General features: G+C 47.0%; 1 protein-coding gene across 3 annotated transcripts in view; it reads right to left on the bottom strand.

Annotated features, from left to right (window-relative positions):
• Positions 1–4,488: 4,488 nt before the first annotated feature.
• SNX20 (sorting nexin 20) overlaps positions 4,489–21,766 on the bottom strand; it is a 28,661-nt gene continuing 11,383 nt past the window's right edge. For all 3 annotated transcript variants that reach the window (XM_088471952.1, XM_088471953.1, XM_088471954.1), the window contains 3 exons: positions 21,391–21,542; positions 18,101–18,240; positions 4,489–5,697 (listed from right to left, as the gene is read on the bottom strand). In XM_088471952.1, coding sequence (XP_088328078.1) covers positions 5,011–5,697; positions 18,101–18,240; positions 21,391–21,542 — 979 coding nt within the window. In that variant the 3' untranslated portion in view covers positions 4,489–5,010. The remainder of the gene's footprint in view (positions 5,698–18,100; positions 18,241–21,390; positions 21,543–21,766) is intronic.

Below are 21,766 nucleotides of genomic sequence, written 5' to 3'. Positions count from 1 at the left end.
CGTGCACTTGGTAGTAGTAGTCCGTTCCGTCGCCCCAGCAGTGCCCTTAGCAGTAGTAGTCACCCCCCAGCAGTGCGATTAGTAACAGTAGTCCATCCCTCCCAGCAGTGCCCTTAGTAGTAGCAGCCCGTCCGTCTTCCCAGCAGTGCCCTTAGTAGTAGCAGTCTGTCCTGTCCCCCCAGCAGTGCCCTTAGTAGTAGTCCATCCTGTCCCTCCAGCAGTGCCCATAGTAGTAGTCCATCCCGTCCCCCCAGCAGTGCCCTTAGTAGTAGTAGTCTGTCCCGTCCACACAGCAGGGTCCTTAGCAGTAGTAGTCCGTCCAGTCCCCCCCACCAGGGTCCTCAGTAGTAGTAGTCCGTCCCGTCCCTCCAGCAGTGCCCTTAGTAGTAGTAGTAGTCCCCACCAGCACCACCCTTAGTAGTAGTAGTCCCCCCGAGCAGTGCCCTTACTAGTAGTAGTCAACCCATCAGCAGTGCCCTTAGCAGTAGTAGTCCCCCCCAGCAGTGCCCTTAGTAGTATCCCCCCACCAGTACCCTTAGTAGTAGCTTCCCCAGCAGTGCACTTAGTAGTAGTCCGTCCCCCCCAGCAGTGCCCTTAGTAGTAGTCACCCCCCACCAGTGCCCTTAGTAATTGTAGTCCACCCATCCCAGCAGTGCCCTTAGTAGTAGTAGTCCATCTGTCCCCCCAGCAGTGCCCTTAGTAGTAGTAGTACGTACCATCCCCTCAGCAGTGCCCTTAGTAGTAGTAGTAGTCCGTCCATCCCTCCCGGCCAGACACACACGCACAAAGAATAAAAAAAACTCCACTTACCTTAATCCACGCTCTGGCATTTCTGCTCCTCCATCCCCCCCAGCAGTGCCCTTAGTAGTAGTAGCCCGTCCATATTCCCAGTTGTGCCCTTAGCAGTAGTTGTCCATCCAGTCCCCCCAGCAGTGCCTTAGTAGTAGTCCATCCCGTCCCTCCAGCAGTGCCCTTAGTAGTAGTAGTCCATCCCGTCCCCCCAGCAGTGCCCTTAGTAGTAGTAGTCCCGTCCACCCAGCAGTGCCCTTAGCAGTAGTAGTCCGTCCAGTCCCCCCACCAGTGTCCTCAGTAGTAGTCCGTCCCATCCCTTCAGCAGTGCCCTTAGTAGTAGTAGTCCATCCTGTCCCCCCAGCAGTGCCCTTAGTAATAGTAGTCCATCCCGTCCCCCCAGCAGTGCCCTTAGTAGTAGTAGTAGTCCCCACCAGCACCACCCTTAGTAGTAGTAGTCCCCCCGAGCAGTGCCCTTAGTAGTAGTAGTCCCCCACCAGCAGTGCCCTTAGTAGTAGTAGTCCCGCCCAGCAGTGCCCTTAGTAGTAGTCCGTCCCATCCACCCAGCAGTGCCATTAGCAGAAGTAGTCCATCCAGTCCCCCCACCAGTGTCCTCAGCAGTAGTAGTCCATCCAGTCCCCCAAGCAGTGCCCTTAGTAGTAGTAGTCCATCCCATCCCTCCAGCAGTGCCCTTAGAAGTAGAAGTCCATCCTGTCCCCCCCAGCAGTGCCCTTAGTAGTAGTAGTAGTCATCCAGTCCTCCCAGCAGTGCCCTTAGTAGTAGTAGTAGTCCGTTCAGTCCCCCTAGCAGTGCCCTTAGTAGTAGTAGTCTGTCCCGTCCCCCGAGCAGTGCCCTTGGTAGTAGTAGTCCGTTCCGTCCCCCCAGCAGTGCCCTTGGTAGTATTAGCCCATCCTGTCCCCCCAGCAATGCCCTTAGTAGTAGTAGTATTACGTCCCCTTACCCAGCAGTGCCCTTAGTAGTAGTAGTCACCCCCCCACAGTGCCATTAGTAATAGTAGTCCATCCCTCAAATCAGTGCCCTTAGTAGTAGCAGCCCATCCGTCTTCCCAGCAGTGCCCTTAGTAGTAGCAGTCTGTCCAGTCCCCCCAGCAGTGCCCTTAGAAGTAGTCCATCCCGTCCCTCCAGCTGTGCCCTTAGTAGTAGTAGTCCATCCCATCCCCCCAGCAGCGCCCTTAGTAGTAGTAGTCCATCCCGTCCACCCTGCAGTGCCCTTAGCAGTAGTAGTCTGTCCAGTCCCCCCACCAGTGTCCTCAGTAGTAGTAGTAGTCTGTCCCTCCAGCAGTGCCCTTAGTAGTAGTAGTCCATCCTGTCCCCCCAGCAGTGCCCTTAGTAATAGTAGTCCATCCCGTCCCCCCAGCAGTGCCCTTAGTAGTAGTAGTAGTCCCCACCAGCACCACCCTTAGTAGTAGTAGTCCCCCCGAGCAGTGCCCTTAGTAGTATTAGTCACCCACCAGCAGTGCCCTTAGTAGTAGTAGTCCCCCCCAGCAGTGCCCTTAGTAGTAGTATCCCCCCACCAGTGCCCTTAGTAGTAGCTTCCCCAGCAGTGCCCTTAGTAGTAGTCCGTTCCCCCCAGCAGTGCCCTTAGTAGTAGTCACCGCCCAGCAGTGCCCTTAGTAATTGTAGTCCGCCCATCCCAGCAGTGCCCTTAGTAGTATTAGTCCATCCCCCCAGCATTGCCCTTAGTAGTAGTAGTCCATACCATCCCCCCAGCAGTGCCCTTAGTAGTAGTAGTAGTCCGTCCATCCCTCCCAGCCAGACACACACGCACAAAGAATAAAAAAAACTCCACTTACCTTAATCCACGCTCTGGCATCTGCTCCTCCATCCCCCCCAGCAGTGCCCTTAGTAGTAGTAGCCCGTCCATCTTTCCAGCAATGCCCTTAGTAGTAGTTCATCCAGTCCCCCCAGCAGTGCCCTTAGTAGTAGTAGTCCATCCCATCCCTCCAGCAGTGCCCTTAGTAGTAGTAGTAGTCCCCACCAGCACCACCCTTAGTAGTAGTAGTCCCCCCGAGCAGTGCCCTTAGTAGTAGTAGTCACCCACCAGCAGTGCCCTTAGTAGTAGTCCCCCCCTAGCAGTGCCCTTAGTAGTAGCCCCACACCAGTGCCCTTAGTAGTAGCTTCCCCAGCAGTGCCCTTAGTAGTAGTCCATCCCCCCCAGCAGTGCCCTTAGTAGTAGTCACTCCCCAGCAGTGCCCTTAGTAATTGTAGTCCGCCCATCCCAGCAGTGCCCTTAGTAGTAGTAGTCCATCCCCCCAGCAGTGCCCTTAGTAGTAGTAGTCCATACCATCCCCCCAGCAGTGCCCTTAGTAGTAGTTGTAGTCCGTCCATCCCTCCCGGCCAGACACACACGCACAAAGAATAAAAAAAACTCCACTTACCTTAATCCACGCTCTGGCATCTGCTCCTCCTTCTCCCCCAGCAGTGCCCTTAGTACTAGTAGCCCGTCCATCTTCCCAGCAGTGCCCTTAGTAGTAGTAGTCCATCCAGTCCCCCCAGCAGTGCCCTTAGTAGTAGTAGTCCATCCCATCCCTCCAGCAGTGTCCTTAGTAGTAGTAGTCCGTCCAGTCCCCCCCAGCAGTGCCCTTAGTTGTAGTAGTCCATCCCGTCCCACCAGCAGTGCTCTTAGTAGTAATAGCCCGTCCACCCAGCAGTGACCTTAGTAGTAGTAGTAGTTACTCCCCAGCAGTGCCATTAGTAATAGCAGTCCATCCCCCCCAAGCAGTGCCCTTAGTAGTAGCAGCCCGTCCGTCTTCCCAGCAGTGCCCTTAGTAGTAGTAGTCTGTCCAGTCCCCCCAGCAGTGCCCTTAGTAGTGCTGTGTGTTTGTTATACTAATAGTGTAGTGAGGACTGCACTTATGACACCAGACAGCTGTGATTATATCAAGGTTTTTATACAGGTTGCATGAATCCAAAGAGACTTGCGATATCCATAATAAATTACAGTTGGGAATTAATTATTCCTTATAATACACCTACAACATTTCCTATTGAATTCTAAAGTGATGACAATTTTTGGTAAGAATATATTAAAAGCTAAACAGGTTGGGTACGGGATCCCGATGGTCACAATGCCAATGATCAGAATACTGACATTCCCAATGCATTTTGGTAAGTATTATATCCCCAAACCCTAACCCACCCATCCCACAGCCTAACCCTAACCGTCCCCTCCCCTCCCACAGCCTAACACTAACCGTCCCCTCCCACAGCCTAACGCTAACTGTCCCCTTCCACAGCCTAACCCTAACCAATCCCTCCAATAGCCTGACCCTAACCGTGCCCTCCTGCAGCTTAACCCTAACCGTTCCCTCCTATAGCCTAACCCTATCCATCCCCTCCCACAGCCTAACCCTAACCATCCTTCAGACAGCTTAACCCTAACCATCCCCTCAGACAGCATAACCCTAACCGTCCACTCCCACAGCCTAACCCTAGCCATCACCTCCCACATCCTAACCCTAACCATCCCCTCCCACAGCCTAACCCTAACCGTCCCCTCCCACAGCCTAACCCTAACCGTCCCCTCCCACAGCCTAACCCTAACCGTCCCCTCAGACAGCCTAACCTTAACCGTCCCCTCCGACAGCCTAACCATAACCATCCCCTCCGACAGCCTAACCCTAACAGTCCCCTCCCACAGCCTAACCCTAACCGTCCCCTTCCACAGCCTAACCCTAACCATCCTCTCCCATAGCCTAACCCTAACCGTGCCCTCCCGCAGTGTAACCCTAACTGTCCCCTCCTACAGCCTAACCCTAACTGTCCCCTTCCACAGCCTAACCCTAACCGTCCCCTCCCATAGCCTAACCCTAACCATACCGTCCCGCAGCCTAACCCTAACCGTCCCCTCCTACAGCCTAACCCTAACCATCCCATCTCATAGCCTAACCATACCATCCCACAGCCTAACACTAACCACCCCCTCCCACAGCCTAACCCTAACCCTCCCTTTAGTGCTTAACCCTAACCATAAACCTAGCCCTAATACTCAGCATCGGAATCTGATGGGATTGTGCCCGTTGGGATCCAGCTGTCGATATTGTGACCATAGGCATTCTGACCCTTGGGATCCTGACTACATCCCTTCTAAACATAACAATCAAATATTTCAGCAACCAAAAATGTATTTTAAAGTATTTTTTAAACTATATTAAATTCAAAACAGCACAACAGTTTCAGCAAACAAAAATGCAGTTTAAAGTCATTTTGCTCTGTGAACATATTCCTGTACTACAAGTTCTTTTAGAGTAAGCATATTATGCTCAAAACCTTTATTCAACTTTCTTTCAGCTTTCTGTAACTTTTCCTGTAAAGTAACAAAATCTTTGCCCTGTTTATAAGCCAAAGAAATCAATGTGTCTAGTAATGGGATATAATATTTGTGGCCGGTATGTTTCTCTAGAAGTTCCAGTGATCTTAGTCCAACTTCATAGGCCTTTTCTATTTGGTCCATATCTCTATGACACACAACCAGGGCACATAGAGATGGTACCATAATGCTGGGATAGTGTGCTGCCAGTTTTTCTTGTAGGTAGACAACCTTCTGAAATGTCTCTATGGCTTTGGAATACTGTCCTCCTCGGACACAGCTGTATCCATCTTCTAGCTCTGGCTGGATAAAAAAGTCAATAAATTTCCTTGATTTTCGTACACATCGTATAGCATACAACTCTTCAAGGTAATTTTTAAGGGCCAACATCCTCCTATTAATCATCTCCTGGATGAGGTTTCCCATTAGAACCTTCTTTGGAAACAACAAATCTTCCATTTCTTCTTGAAAGTCTTCTAATAAGTTCCTGTGAAACCTCTCAAAGTCAGAGTACCTTCGCTCAATGAGGACTTTAGTTCCATCAAAACTTCCAGTCTTTATGATTATGACCTGGTACACCTGTGAAATATAATTGTTACAGTTTACAGTAGCTATTAATAAATGGGTTTCCTCCAAGTGCTCTGGTTTCATCCCACACTCCAAGAATATACTGGTAGGCTAATTGACTTCTGACAAAAAAAATGAACCCTAGTGTGTTTGTGCGTACATATGGTAAGGAATATAGGGCCTGATTCAGACCCACTCGCGAGCGGCTGTCCGCTCGCAAGTGGGTCGATGGTCTGCACTGCGCATGCGCACGACGGAGGGAGCTCCGTCGTGCGCGAGACACGACGAGCGAAGGACTTTCCTTCGCTCGTAGCGTCTGATCAAAGGGGGCGTGCTGTCGATGTTGATTGACAGCACGCCCCCTTTGGTGGGCGTGCCGGGGGCATGCCTCCCGGACGGAGGTGTTCCCAAGGGAACGCCTACCGTCAGAAGCCGGCCCCACTGACACCACTAGTGATGTCAGTGGGAGTGATTTTGGCTCTGATAGAGCCAAAATCACTCCGGGCCTTGCGGTTGAAAAACTCCATCGCGACCATCATCCTGCACGCTCGTATATGCTGTGGGTGGTGACCCACAGCTATACGAGAGTCCAGGAGGACGCTCCATATTTATGGAGGTGGGCCCTGATTCAGAGCGAGCGCTCTGGTCAGAGCGTCCGGCTCTGAATCAGGCCCATAGATTGCTAGCTCCACTTGGCAGGGACTGGTGTGAATGACTAAATATTATCTGCCCAGCACTGCAGAATGTGTGTATAAATTACTGATACTACTAGTACCACCACTAATACTACTACTACTGCTAATAATAATAATAATAATAATAATAATACACATTAGTACAGGGAAAAACAAAGCAGGAATATTCTTTATTACTCTAAAAGGATAATTGATTGATTGATTTTAGTTTTGTGCTATAGTCTTTTTTTTTTTTTTTTACAATATGTTTAGTTTACAGGAATTGGATATAATACTGAAAAAAAAAACCAGCAGAACAGATTTCAAAATGTTACATATTACCATTTTCTTTTTTAACCATAAGTCATGTAATGATAAAATAGGCTTTATATTTTCAAGATGTTTGTTGTTGTATTTGTTTTTTCTTGAATTAAATTATTTGTTTTTCAAAACATCAAGGGCTGGATAATAGCCTTTACTTTCAATGAATGTAAAAATTGCAGTTAAATGTTTAACACCTTTAATAAATTAAATAAGCATTAGTGGTTATCTATGAAGACAAGGGAAAAAATAATTTTACGACAGTATGAGAAAACCATTTATCGTCTTTTTCTGTTCCAATTTTGAAAATAAAAACCATAAAAAATTAATTGCGATGGGGGCAACAATTGTTATTGTATGACTCTATAAATGGTGCCCACAATATAAAATAAGAATTGTTTTCATGTCATAGATACATTTTTATAGCCCCCAATTAATGATGAATTAATATTGCCCTTTTAAAATAATAAATATTACTCTCTTAAAGAAATAAAAAAATAGTTTTGCCTTCTAAAATATTAATAAAATAAAATTGATCAAATAAGAGATTTATTAATGTTATTTGCTTCCTTAATTAATTAACACATACTGTAATGATTGAACTCATTTTGGGAGATTTATCAAATCTTGGAGAAATAAGGTGGAGAAATATAAGTACCAACCAATCAGCTCCTGTCACTTTACAGGCTGTGTTTGAAAAATGACAGCTAGGATCTGATTGGTCAGTACTTTGGGTACATTTTGCATGCGATGTATCCCACCACTCATGCATGAAGAAAATCGCAAGGACAGCTCTGCCGATAAGAGATGTCCTTTACAAGAGAGAGACTTCATCCAGGTTTATGACCCAGAAGTTCCTCTGCGCATGCGCAGAACACTGCTCGCACCACCGTGGGTGCTGGGAGGGAACCAATTGGATCCCTCTCACAGCACTTTGTGGAAAAAAGCCCACACAGCTAAAGATGGCATTACCCATTGGGTCCAAGCTGTGGAAAGCTTTACTTACCAAAGCTTGGTGCATATCAGAAATGCGGTCACACACCCGCACTGCATTTTTGGTGGTTTGACAGCATTTTTGACGAGAGTGCATCCCACCCTTTATCTCTCTCCACTATATCTCTCTCCAAAGCTAATTAGTACTATAGTACTATACATCTACTCCAAAGTACCAACCAATCAGCTTCTAACTGTCATATTACTGGCTGTGCTAGAAAAACAACAATTGAATACTGTGCAAGACCGCCTTTTAGTAAATTTTCCCTAAGGTATCAACCATTGATATACAGTAATTGTTATCTTGCCACAAATTACCCTAAAAAGCTTAGCAAGTGGATGTGGCATTTGGGTTTTTACTCACTAAGATGGGACTTATGGTGATATGTTCAGTTCTCCTATAGCTGCCCATTGGGCTGTAATGGGCACAATTCAGTAGCAATCAAAACTGGACAAGCAGCATGCAGAAAAACCAGTAGTTTTCACTGCACTGCACCCTGCCCTGGAGCAGACATAACAGTGTGCCCCCTGGATGAAGTTCACTGTGCAGTGTACCTATCATAAGGGAGGTTTATTAGGATGTCATTTTATGGAATAATTAGGCTGATTCTTTTATTTTTTATTTTATCGCAGTGAAAATAATCAATGATCACTACAATTTAACAATAAAATATCTACAGGGCACCTGAGTGATACTCGGCCTGGGATTTCAGTTCCACTAATATGGAAAAACATACAACATAAAAAAGTACAAAAATGGATAACATTTATTGGAAAAACTATAAATATTCAAAAAATGTTATTCATTAAAAGAATTCAAAGAATACATTTTTTTAAATGATTTTAATGTTATTGCCGCCCTGAGAGGTATTGGAACATACGGCCTTCGATGATGAATAGGCCCCCATGTCCCTACTATGCACCTTGGACTATGGAGGAACAATTATCATGCCTCAAGTTGGACTATTGGAGAGGACCGTCCATTCCCTAATATAAATCGTAGCCTGTTGGTGAGGTCTGTTCACGCTCCTTATATACCTTTTGGACTATGAGTGAGGGCAGACCAAACCCCTTGTGTAGCACCTGAACTTTGGACAATGGCTCCCCAATACCTAATCTACATTTTACATCTTAATGGGCCTGGAATATACACAATAGTGTTATGAATGCAAAACTCTGATTTATTAATAATATAATATTGTTTCCTTTTTTTTACAAATTGGATATTGTTTTCATATCAGCTTATGTACTGATAAATGTTGACAAAACTGAATAAAAACCATTCAAATTAGTTTTCTGCACTAGGACATAATCCTGTCCCCGTGCCTTGATAAGTATAAAATCTATTGATTTTTTGCAACAGAAATTTCAGTGTTCTATTTTTTATTTATTTAGGGTAAGAATTAAAATGCATTACAACTGATGTCAAGTGAACTTGTTGGGGTATAAAATAAATGTTTAGGCATTTAGGTACCTGTCAAACAAAAAAAAAGATACAACTGCCAATGGGTTTTTCATACATTCACTTTAATTTTGAGAAAAGTATAACAAATTTCTATAGCACTTCTTCACTTACTAGATCTCTCACTTAATAGACCTCTCACATATTAGGTCATTGAAAGAACCAATATTTTTAATTAGAGATGAGTGCTTCGGTTCTGCTCGGTTCTTTTCGCCAAATTAGCGCAAGTTCAGATCTATCTTATTGGTTATCTGAAACATGTGAGAGCCAGATAGCCAATAAGATACCTTTTTTCAGATCCGAACCTAACCGAGTAGAACCCAACCGCTCATTTCTATTTTCAATGTAAATGTTCCAGGGCAGATCTTTTATATGACATAAGGCAAGTTACAGTAGGTTCTACTGCAGGGTCCATAGGGCTCCACAGGAGACCTTTGGGGTATAGGTTGATGATGCAGTCGTCGGGCACCTCAATAGTTAAATCTGTGCTCCCAGGATGCACCGGGCCCCTCTCCTATACCCCGCCCCAAAGCCAAGGCACCTCAGTTTCGTAGGTGTCCGGCCGGAGATCGGGTCACTTCAAGAGGGGCTGTGTATCAGCCCCAGAAAATTGTTTTTCTGCAGAGTGGTCAGCAGGGGCTGTCCAGCGGAAGCCCATGCTGCCACTCCGACACCCTGCCAGTGCTGAGACGCTGGCATCGATCTAGGGATCGCAGCGGGTGTCTGGGGGTTTTGGCTAGCAAAGACCCCAAGATGCCCAGGTCTGTGGCCAGACTACACGGGGGACATTCAGGTAAGCATCGGGCGTCCACGGTGGGCGCCCGCTGACCTCACAGTCCATTTTTACTTCCCAGGGATAGGGACCCCCTGGGAATCGGCTGCGTGTGGCACCAGGCATGGCGCATGCACTGCCACTAGACCACCAGGGATAGGGGGGCACAACGTGCGGATGTTGTGGCATCCCAGAGGTTCCCTGTAAGGCACAGCCGGCCCCTCCCCCACTGCACTGTGTGCCTTTCCACAGCAGTCTGGCGGTTGCAGGCAGCTCTCCTCCCTCAGGCACGCCCCCTATGAGTCCTCTGGTGGCCATTTTATGAGCATAAGACGCTGGTCTCGGCGGGAGCTGCGGAGCCTGGGTCCCTCTACATACCTCTCCTCCAGTATGTCGGTGTATGTAGCACTGTTCCTACTAGACTAGGTCTAGTAGTTGATTAAGGTGCAAAATAGTGCAGGTGTTATTCTTGCATTGTATGTGTCTGATTCTAGCGCTGTCTGACTGATTTTCACTCTGTCTGTCAGCCATTTTATTATCCCTGTACTCTCTATTCTCACTAGCCCCAGCAGTGACAAATACAGTTTATTGATCTGCGTAGTGTGACACAAACTTTCATTATGTCTGGAAGTGATTCTGGACAGGCCGATATCCACCTCACACAGTCCTGCACTAGGTGTTTTGCATGACCAAAGGAAGGGGAGATTATTGTGGGAGGATTGGGTACCCTGTGTGCCAGGAATGCAGGATTACCTGCTGGGCTCAGCTTTTCTCAAGAGCCGCCCTGGGCTTGTTTGGCACAAGCATTAACTACCCTGATGGGTCGGCTTGCTGCACCTCCAGTGTCCCCACAATTGGGGTATGCTCCGCAGGTGGCTATGCCATCTGCTTCACAGGGGACTCTTCGGCAGCTGGTTGAGTCTCATAATATGCCTTTACAACCTACCCCCTACCAGGCGTCACCTGAACCTGTTTGGGTTAATACTCTCTCCAACACGGTGCAGAACCTAACAGAGATTTTACAGTGTCTTTCCGGCGTCCAGCTAGGAAGGAAGTGCTGTCTTCTCAGTCCACTTGCTATCAAGGTGATATGTCGACTGAAGATGGGGAAATTCAGGACTTATCTGATTCAGAGCTCCCTCAAAAAGAGGCTGAGCCTAAGTCCAAAATTTATGTGCATGGCCTCATTTGTGCGGTCCGTATGGCCATGGATATTGGGGATGAGGATACCCCGGCAGCCAGCGATGGCTTTTCCTCTGTCGGATCAGCTGGTTGAACAATTGGAAGAAGCATGGAAAACTCCAAGCAGGAGTTTTCAACCGCAGAAATGGTTGGAGGCCACTTATCCATTTGAGGAGAATTATTTCTCTAAATGGGAAACTCCTCCTCAGGTGGATTCTCATATTACGCGCCTTGTCAAAAGTGCGACCCTTCCTATGCTGTCCATGTCATCATTAAAGGATGTTACCGACAGAAAAGTGGAGGTGTGCCTAAAGTCTATTTATTCCCTCTCTGGAGTGATCGTTAGGCCAGCTATGGCTATATGCTGAGTGGCCAGGACCATGGAACATTGGGCAAATGCCTTGGAAGCGTCCTTGCCTTTGGAAGCTACCAGTGAACAAATTGAACTGGTAGGTTACCTCAGAGACTCGGCTACATATGTGAATGAGGCTGCTTTGGATGTTAGGTTCTTAACATCTCGCATTTCATTGGCTGTGGTGTCAGCCAGGTGCTCTCTTTGATGCAATCTTGGAGAGCTGATGCAGAGTCGAAGAAAGAGTTAGATTACCCTTTAATGGCCAGATCTTGTTTGGGCCAGATTTTGACAAAATTGTAAACACTTTGGCGGCTGCCAAGTCTGCCTGTTTACCCTCGGCCCCAGTGCCGTCGAGATCTGGAACGTCCTTTTGGACTTTCCATCCTCAGTGTAAGTCTTAGTTCCAGTCTTATCCAAAACCATCAGGAACTAAGAAGGTCACAAACCCCAAGAAGCAGGCTTGGAGTACCAGACGTCCAGCTGCCAAGCCCGACGCTAAACCCTCAGCCTGACGGGGTGGGCCTCTCCTTGGGGGACCCAAGGGGGGAGGCCGACTTCTTCAGTTTGCCCAGTGCTGGTGTCACACCACCACAGACACTTGGGTAAGGGAGGTGGTATCTCAAGGGTACGCCCTCTACTTCCGCAGCAGACCTCCTCATAAATTCTTCCCTATGGGACTTCAGATGGATCAGGAATAGGCATTGGAACTTCAGAAAGTTATACATTCTATGCTCCTGGAGGGAGTTATAGTTCTCTGGTACCTACTTCCCAGAGGGGAATGGGGTATTATTCCAACCTATTTTTGGTTCCAAAACCAAATGGTTCATACAGGTCTATCCTAAACCTCAAGTTCCTGAACAAGTTTCTCCAAGTGCCTCGGTTCAAGATGGAAACCCTGCATTCTATTATACTGGCTATGGAACCTGGGGATTTTATGGTGTCTCTGGACATTCAGGATGCATACCTCCATGTCCTGATAGTTTCGGCTCCCCCGAAGTACCTCAGGTTTGCAGTGTTACAACAACACTTCCAGTTTCAGGCCCTGCCGTTTGGGCTGTCCACGGTACCCAGGGTGTTCACCAAACTTATGGCGGTGATGGCGGCCCAACTACGGCTGCAGGGGGTCCGTCTGTTGCCTTTCCTGGATGACCTGCTGTTGTTAGCCAGATCCCCAGAATTGCTTCTTCAGCATCTACAGCTGACAATCACAGTGTTACAAAGCTACAGGTGGTTGATCAACTAGAAGTCCTCTCTGATACCCTCACGAGAAGATGCTTCATCTTGGGGCATTGTTGGATTCTCAACAACAGAGGATTTTCTTAACCAGGCACATAATATCCACCCTGCAGTAGCAGATTCGCAGCTGCCTGCACAGTCGCCGGGTGTCAATTCACTCGGCAATGCAGTTACTGGGCTCCATGGCTACATTCAACATGGTGGAGTATGGCCAGTTTCCTCCTGACAATGGACGCCTGTCCCTGGAGTTGGGGTGCAGTGACAGGTCCACACTTCTTCCAGGGAAGGTGGACAATAGAGGAGTCCATTCTTCCAATAAACATATTGGAACTCAGGGCGGTTCTAAGAGCTCTTCAGCAAGCAAGGCTCATGCTTCATGGAAAACCCATGCAAGTCCAGTCAGACAGCGCCACCACAGTGGCCTACATAGACCGCCAAGGAGGCACTTGAAGTCAGGCAGCACTAATGGAAGTGTCTCGCATCCTGAATTGGGTGGAGGGCAATCTCCCAGCCATATCGGCGGTGTTCATTCCGGGAGTACTCAACTGGGAAGCGGACTTCCTCAGCCGTCAAGATGTGCACCCAGGGGAATGGTCTCTTCACCAAGAAGTGTTCCAACTCCTAGTGAACAGGTGGGGCCTTCCTGAAATAGACCTCATGGCATCCAGACACAACCACAAGTTGCCAGTGTATGGATCAAGGACAAGAGACGTGGGGGCTCTTCTGGTAGACGCTCTGTTGGTCAGTTGGACTTTCCAGTTTGTATACCTGTTCCTTCCATTCTCCCTTCTTCCTCAGGGAATTTGAAAATTCAAAGGAGGCATGCTGCTGCTGGTGGCTCCAGCATGGCCCAGACGTCACTGGTACTCAGATCTTCAGAGTCTCTCCATAGACACTCTGATGTTGTTGCCTCAACGTCCGGACCTGTTGTCCTAAGGTCCTTCCCATTACCCAGACCTGAGTCATCTGTCTTTGACGGCATGGCTCTTGAGACTGCTCTCTTAAGGTCCAGGGGTTTTTCCAGCTTTATTGGTTAACACCATGCTCAGAGCTTGCAAGCCTGCTTCTGCGAGAATTTATCACAGAGTGTGGCAAACCTTCTTTGAATGGTGTCACCCGAGAGGTTACGAATCTCTGGTATTTGGAATATCCAGGGTTTTGGCTTTCCTACAGCAAGGCTTAGATCACGGCCTACGCCTTGCTTCTCTGAAGGTGCAGGTTTCTGCCCTGTCAGTATTGTTTCAGCGTAGGATTGCTACTCTTCCTGATGTACACACCTTTATGCAAGGTGTGCTTCACATCCAGCCTCCCTTTGTCCCACCTGTGGCTCTGTGGGATTTGGCTGTGGTCCTTAGGGCTCTCCAAGGACCGCCATTTGAACCACTGGGCTCAGTGGATTTATAATGGCTTACAGCTAAGACTGTTTTTCTTCTGGCCATTGCTTCGGCCAGAAGGGTGTCAGATTTGGGGGCTCTGTCTTGTCGCCCTCCCTTTCTGATTTTTCATACAGACAGGGCGGTGCTTCAGACTCACCCAGATTTTCTAACTAAGGTGGTATCTAGTTTCCACATTAATGAGGAAATTATAGTGCCAGCCTTTAATTTCCCAGACCTCTCAGCTGGTGAGGCCTCCTTGGATGTGGTACGTGCTCTAAGGACTTATGTTGACCGTACCAATTCATTTCAGAAGTCGGACTCGTAGTTTGTCCTTTATGGTTTCTGTAAGAAGGGATGACCTGCCAATAAGCAGACTTTGGCAGGCTGGATTTGCTTGGCAATTTCAGAGGCTTACATTCATGATGGCCTTCCTGTTCCGTCCTCTGTTAAGGCACATTCTACTCGGTCTGTGGGTCCTTCGTGGGCAGCTGTGTAAGGCAGCCACATAGTCTTCTGTCTGTACCTTTTTACGGTATTATGCATTTGATACCTTTGCCTCTCCGGATGCTTCCTTCGGGTGGCGGATTGTCCTTTCTGCACAGGAGCGTCCCCAACCTTAAGGAGACTGCTTTGGGACATCCGCAAGGTCTCCTGTGGAGCCCTATGGACCCTGCAGTAGAAAATAAGAGATATGGTAAGACCTTACCTTTGTTATCTCTATTTCTACGAAGTCCATAGGGATCCACAGGACTCCCACCCTGTTGCACCTGTGCTGCATATGGGCTGTGTTCTGGTCACTGGTTTTTCCATATCCTTCTGAATGTGAGAATGTGATACTTGTGTGTTCCAGAATTTCTTTCTTCTCTCTTCTCCTGCTCCGGCCATTGGCTTGTTACGTAACTGAGGTGCCTTGGCCTGGGAGCGGGGTATAAGAAAGGGGTCCGGTGCATCCTGGGAGCACAGATTTAACTATTGAGGTGCCCGACGACTGCGTCATCAACCTATACCCCCAAGGTCTCCTGTGGATCCCTATGGACTTTGTAGAAATAGAGATAACAAAGGTAAAGTCTTACCATATCTCTTATTTTTTGTAAAATCCTTGGCGATGATGGTGGGAACATAGAAGCAATAATCAGAAAATAATTTGGAACTAAACTACTTCTTAAGGGAGGAGTAAAGCACTCCCGCTCCTTCGTGAGTAGTGAAATGAAGGAATGCATCCCATGCAGTAGTTCTCTCCTGGACTGGGATACTGGTAACTGGTAATAAGGTTGGGAATTCCATATATTGTATATGATGGGTCTATCGGCTGCCTGTGTCTTATGTGGTGGTGTAAAGATTTGGATTACTAATCTTGTTCTGTGATGGGCGAGAAGCTTTAGGGTACGTGATGGCTTGGAAATTCCCCAAAATCAGATATTGTCAGTGGTTAGCATACCACAAATAATAACCAGATGAGGAGGTATAGTCTAGAACAGATATTAAGGAACAGACATGTTAGTTTCTTGGTTCTTCTGCATTTATACTAAATCTGGTTCATTAACTTGGCTGATTGAAGAAAGTACAAGAGCTAGGGCTGGATTTGTGGAAGGGCCACATAGATTTAGTAAATTTCCAGTGACTGCACTCTGTTTACTTTTTAATTTTGTATAATAATTATTTAATATTACATATTATGTATTATACAAAGATGTATATGCAATATCAGATGCGGCCGCATACGTGCCTGACTCAGGCCCTATATCTGTAACTGCATGCACTTAGGGCTGGAGCATTTCTGTGATGTAGATGGAATATAGTGAGGAGCAGAAGGTTATGGCAATAGTGGGCTGGTGATGGTGGTATTAGGAGGAGGCTTGAACAGAGTGGCTTCTGGGGGCAAAAGGTGTAAATCTGTCCTGCAATTTAAACTGTAAAATGGGGTCTCTGTATTGTGTACAGACATACATTGGGCCCGATGCAGAGTTGAACGCAAACCGACCATGAATGCTCCCATTTTGTGTGCACGTTGTATACATGCTGCCAGGCCCTGTATAGCTACCATCTATGCTGCTCTAGGTCCTGCACCCCCTCCCATCTTCTCTCTGTTACAGTGGCATTCTGTCCGCGGTCACCAGGAAGCTGTGTGACTGACAATGCAAGGCACTTTAATCCCTAGAAGGCTATTTGCATGAGCCGGTGTTCTAGAACTACAATGTTGAAAATTCCTCTCTGGGCAGGAAGGTGCAGTGGAGTAGTGTACAGCGAGAGGAGCTGGGTACCTGGTAAGATAAGGGAAGGGATGGATTATGTGCTACAGGGCTGACAAATTTCCAGTTTGTTACTATACGTCCCTGGCTAACGGTTGTGCATTGCAGACCCCAATTGGGAAATGGAAATTATGCTAATTACATCATCCGTTTCGAGGTTAAATATAAAGTCATTTACAATGAGTTTCTAAAATAAATACTTTTAAGATTCAGGCAAAGTGTAAGCAGTCCTGTACCTGGGCATTCCAGCGCCCCTGAGCTGCTCCCCTCCCATCATAATATCGCGTACACCAGGGATGGGGAACCTCAGGCCCGGGGGCCGTATAAGGCCCGCGGAGTCATTTGGTCTGGCCCTCTGAGCATTTTTCATCTAGCCTCATCTGGCTAGCAGGGTACCTAGAATAGCACCCTGCAACCAGAATCTTTGTAGAAGCGCCGCCAGGAGCGTCCTTAGGACGCTTCAGACAGTCACACCGCTGCCCTTACAGCTCCCTGGAGCATCCTCAGGATGCTCCGGGCATTGCTGTAAGCACCGGCGATTGTGGCCCCGCCTCGTGTGATGGCACATGGAGGGAACATGGCCTGCACCGGGCCCGGGAATAATGTTATATATATCAAAATGGCCCTCGGCAGAAAAAAGGTTCCCCACCCTTGGCCTACACTCTAAAGACGAGGCCAATAGCAGTTTACTTCCCGCTGCCTCGCAATGCACCCCAGAAGACAGACACAGGTGCCGCCTGTGCATCATCCGTGACTTCCCCTTCGCATTGCACCCTGGGCAGTGGCACTAGTCACTCTGCCCTTGGTCCAACCTAGGTGTAGAGCATACTTGCCAACTCTCCCTCATTGTCAGGGAGACTCCCTGAAATAGCAGCAATCTCCCTGTCTCCCTGAAGAGTGTAGCAATCTCCCTCATTTTACCTTACCCCCATTATGACACTGTTATATAAAAGAAAAAACAGAGATATATACATTCAAATGGGATCATTAGTATAATTTCCCTGCATTGGTTATAAGGCACAATTATCCCTATGGCTACATGCATTTTTTGAGAAGTATCAGTGTGTTTTCTTCAACAAATAGATCTTACTGACTGCTTTGGGGCTCATTTACATGTGGATGTAAATCAATTTTATGACACGCCTCTCAGATGTAGCAGTACACGCCCACTTTACCGCCGTGCTCATAGGTGTTGCTTTCACAATCTCCCTGAAATGCTTTTTCAAAAGTAGGCAAGTATGGTGTAGAGATAAATTAACTGGTATTTGAAGAGACAGATAAAAAACATTTATTCTAGAGTTTTTAGAAATGGAGATGTTGCCCATAGCAACCAATAAGATTCTACTTAACAAATAACTAACAACTTCTGGAAGATAATAGCTAGAATCTGATTGGTTGCCATGGGCAACATCTGCATTTTTAAAACTCTCACTTTAGTAAATAAGTATACCCCTAAAAGTCTGGATATAATTTGTACAGAAATGAAATGATTAGTAAATAAAGGATTGAGTTTCTAAGTGTTACACGTGTATAGATCATGAATGAAAAAGGAAAGGTTAGCATGGATTACTTTATATAATAGAGGCTTGCTGGAAAGCGGGAGCATACAAGGAAACTTTGGAGGAAAGTGCAGACTGTGCATTGCCTGTTACACAGCCATTGGCTTGCTTTTACAACAGCACTTACTTGCATGCATAACCTCATTCATGTGCACTGATCCAACAAAATTACTTTTGTCATGTGCTGTTATGTGAAATAGCTCCATAGTTCTTATCGTTTCATTATAAAGCCTTACCACAAACTTGGAAAGAAAGTCCTCAGCAATGCGGGTGGACTGTATCTCAAAAAGAAGTTTGACAGGTTTCCCTTCATGCTTCACCTGTTTCCAGTATAGCTGGAGCTCCTGCGTAGTCATGAGGTGGTGGTCATGTGGACCTAGAAATAAATTACTTCAAATAAGTGACATTAAGTTTGGTTTAGTAAAAAAAAATGAAATATATGATTTATAAGATAGTGGGCTTCTGCAACAGATAGAAGTTCTGAAGAGAATGCACCCCGCCAGGGCCGTATTATGTGGGAGGCCTGAGTGAAGTATCTGTAGAGGCCTCCTACTCTGTAGCTGACAGCACAAGTGAGTAGACTCTGGTGCTATGCTGGAGTTTACTGTGCATGCAAAGATGTACGGGAAAATGGCTGCCATGCCATTTTCCCGAAGATTTATGCAGCACTGCCACTGTGGGACTATGGAGCAGTAAGTACAACAGAGCATGGGTGCAGGGTGTGCGGTGAACCCTGGGGCCTGTGCTGTGTGCACCACACCCCCTGCACTGCATTATCAGCAGATCACACACTGCTCTGCACCATGCACAGACAACATGATGGAGGATACGAGAGCAGATAGTTTGCCCGCTTCTCCCTGTCCATTATATGGGTGTTTCTATTTCTGTTAGGCAGCTGGGCGGTCACCACGCAGATGGACAAATTCAATCTGTCTCGGAGTGTCATAGTCGACTTGTAAGCACATAGCCCGACTTCCGTGATTGTGGCGTGCGGATGGTGATGAGATGCCTGTTTCAAAAGGATCTTTTGCACTCTGGGGTGGGCGCAATTGCCATTACTAATGATGACGTCTGCGGATGGAAAAACAGTGGGCGCAGCATTGCATAAACATGACGCTGCAAGGAGACCCGCATAGAAGGACAGATACTCGCATTAGTATAATGTAGTGAGTCTGGCAGCCACAGACATTAGCACATGTCATCACATTGCGTCCGACTCAGAATCAGGCTACGTATATTTAGGGAATATTACTGTTGATGACTCTGCATAAATGACACTAACACAGCATGAGACATAGAGAAGGATATTTTGTCTGTCTGTCTTGTAAATATGAGGCAAAACTACAATGTAAAGGGGTTGCACACATCCTTTATCATCTAGGAGACATTTTTTAAAAAGGAGTAATGCAGTGCCAGGGATGTAGTCATTAGGTTGACATTGACAATGTTGAAACCACAATGTTGGCATGGATGATGTTATGATGTTAAAATGTAGACAGGCAATGTGTCGATATTCACAGTACGTTGACATGTGAAATGTCAATATTGTCAGAATGGCGACATTAGGTTTAGGCTACGGGCGGCAGGGTGAGGGTTACATTATAGAAGGAAGATAGGGTTAGGCTGTGGGGGGGGGAGGTTAGGGCTAGGCTGCAGAGGGAGGTTACGGTTAGGCTGTAGGCTGAGGTTAGAATTTGGCTGCTGGGGAGTTTTAGGGTATGGCTGCGGGGGGAGGTTAGTGTTAGGCTTCTGGGGGGGAGATTAGTGTTAGGCTTCTGTGGAGGACTTAGTGTTAGGCTGCGGGGGAGATTAGTGTTAGGCTGCTGGGGGGAGTTAGTGTTAGGCTGCTGGGGGGAGATTAGTGTTAGGCTGCTGGGGGTGAGTTAGTGTTAGGCTGCGGGGGGAGATTAGTGTTAGGCTGCTGGGGGGAGTTAGTGTTAGGCTCCTGGGGGGGAGATTAGTGTTAGGCTGCTGGGGGGGAGATTAGTGTTAGGCTGCTGGGGGGGAGATTAGTGTTAGGCTGCTGGGGGGGAGTTAGTGTTAGGCTGCTGGGGGGGAGATTAGTGTTAGGCTGCTGGGGGGGAGATTAGTGTTAGGCTGCTGGGGGGGAGGTTAGTGTTAGGCTGCTGGGGGGGGAGATTAGTGTTAGGCTGCTGGGGGGAGGTTAGTGTTAGGCTGCTGGGGGGGAGATTAGTGTTAGGCTGCTGGGGGGAGGTTAGTGTTAGGCTGCTGGAGGGAGATTAGTGTTAGGCTGCTGGGGGGGAGATTAGTGTTAGGCTGCTGGGGGGGGAGTTAGTGTTAGACACAGAGGAACGGTTAGGGAAAACTACAATGTAAAGGGGTTGCACACATCCTTTATCATCTAGTAGACATTTTTTAAAAAGGAGTAATGCAGTGCCAGGGATGTAGTCATTAGGTTGACATTGACAATGTTGAAACCACAATGTTGGCATGGATGATGTTATGATGTTAAAATGTAGACAGGCAATGTGTCGATATTCACAGTACGTTGACATGTGAAATATGAATATTGTCAGAATGGCGACATTAGGTTTAGGCTACGGGCGGCAAGGTTAGGGTTACATTATAGGAGGAAGATAGGGTTAGGCTGTGGGGGGGGGAGGTTAGGGCTAGGCTGCAGAGGGAGGTTACGGTTAGGCTGTAGGGTGAGGTTAGAATTTGGCTGCTGGGGAGTTTTAGGGTATGGCTGCGGGGGGAGGTTAGTGTTAGGCTTCTGGGGGGGAGATTAGTGTTAGGCTTCTGTGGAGGACTTAGTGTTAGGCTGCGGGGGGAGATTAGTGTTAGGCTGCTGGGGGGAGTTAGTGTTAGGCTGCTGGGGGGGAGTTAGTGTTAGGCTTCTGGGGGGAGGTTAGTGTTAGGCTGCTGTGGGGGAGATTAGTGAGGCTGCTGGGGGGGAGTTAGTGTTAGGCTGCTGGGGGGAGTTAGTGTTAGGCTGCTGGGGGGGAGGTTAGTGTTAGGCTGCTGGGGGGAGATTAGTGTTAGGCTGCTGGGGGGGAGATTAGTGTTAGGCTGCTGGGGGGGGAGTTAGTGTTAGACACAGAGGAACGGTTAAGGATAGGGGTTAGGGACAGGAGAAGAATACTTACTGGAATGCTGCAGGATCAAAAGTCCATCCCAGAAGTGACAGTCACATTACCCTCAGGTGAGGAAGCAGCGCTGTAGACACTACAACTGTTAGGAGCATTTAAGTCACTGCTGGGCCACCAGGGAATGATATGTTGACATTTTCTCACGGCCTACATGATGAATGTCGACATATACCACACCCATAGTGCCATATAGCCGCTCACAGCCAGTCAATCACCTATTGCCTATCCTAAGGGCCTTATGTATAACCTACAAGATGCATACACAAGCAGGATTCTGGTGAGTTTCTTTAAATAAATGTAATGTAGCGAAGACCAACCCATGATACTGTAAGCTATTATTGTTACTATTATTATTATTTAATTATTATTATTTAAGAAGTATGTGAAACGTTAGGATGAATTTAGTAAACAGAAACCTGAGTGTCTGTCATTTTTTTTAATCTGATCCATTGATCCATCTGCATCTTCATTTGTTATATTCCCGGAATGCTCTGCTTCTTTAGCTAATGTTGGTGAATCTTGTATTAGTTGTCCATCATCGTTAGAGCTTTCAGCATTCATGCTGACCCTGTATGAAAGACAAAGTGGTACCTTATATTATAGACAGTGATAATAGGATTTTTGCTGTGATTTGTCTATACTAATATAATAAGAATATTAGATCTGTCTGTCTGTTTGAAGTTGGCTCAAAAACTACTAAATTGATTTTCATGAAAACTGCATCATTTTGTAATGGAAACTCCTAGAAATAACCTGCACTTTGTTTCATCTTGATCCATCAAGTTAAAGCTG

Source organism: Taudactylus pleione, unplaced genomic scaffold (assembly GCF_031769625.1).
Source record: "Taudactylus pleione unplaced genomic scaffold, aTauple2 ptg000117l, whole genome shotgun sequence".
Lineage (NCBI taxonomy): Eukaryota > Metazoa > Chordata > Amphibia > Anura > Myobatrachidae > Taudactylus > Taudactylus pleione.
This window is presented reverse-complemented; position numbering and strand designations above follow the sequence as displayed.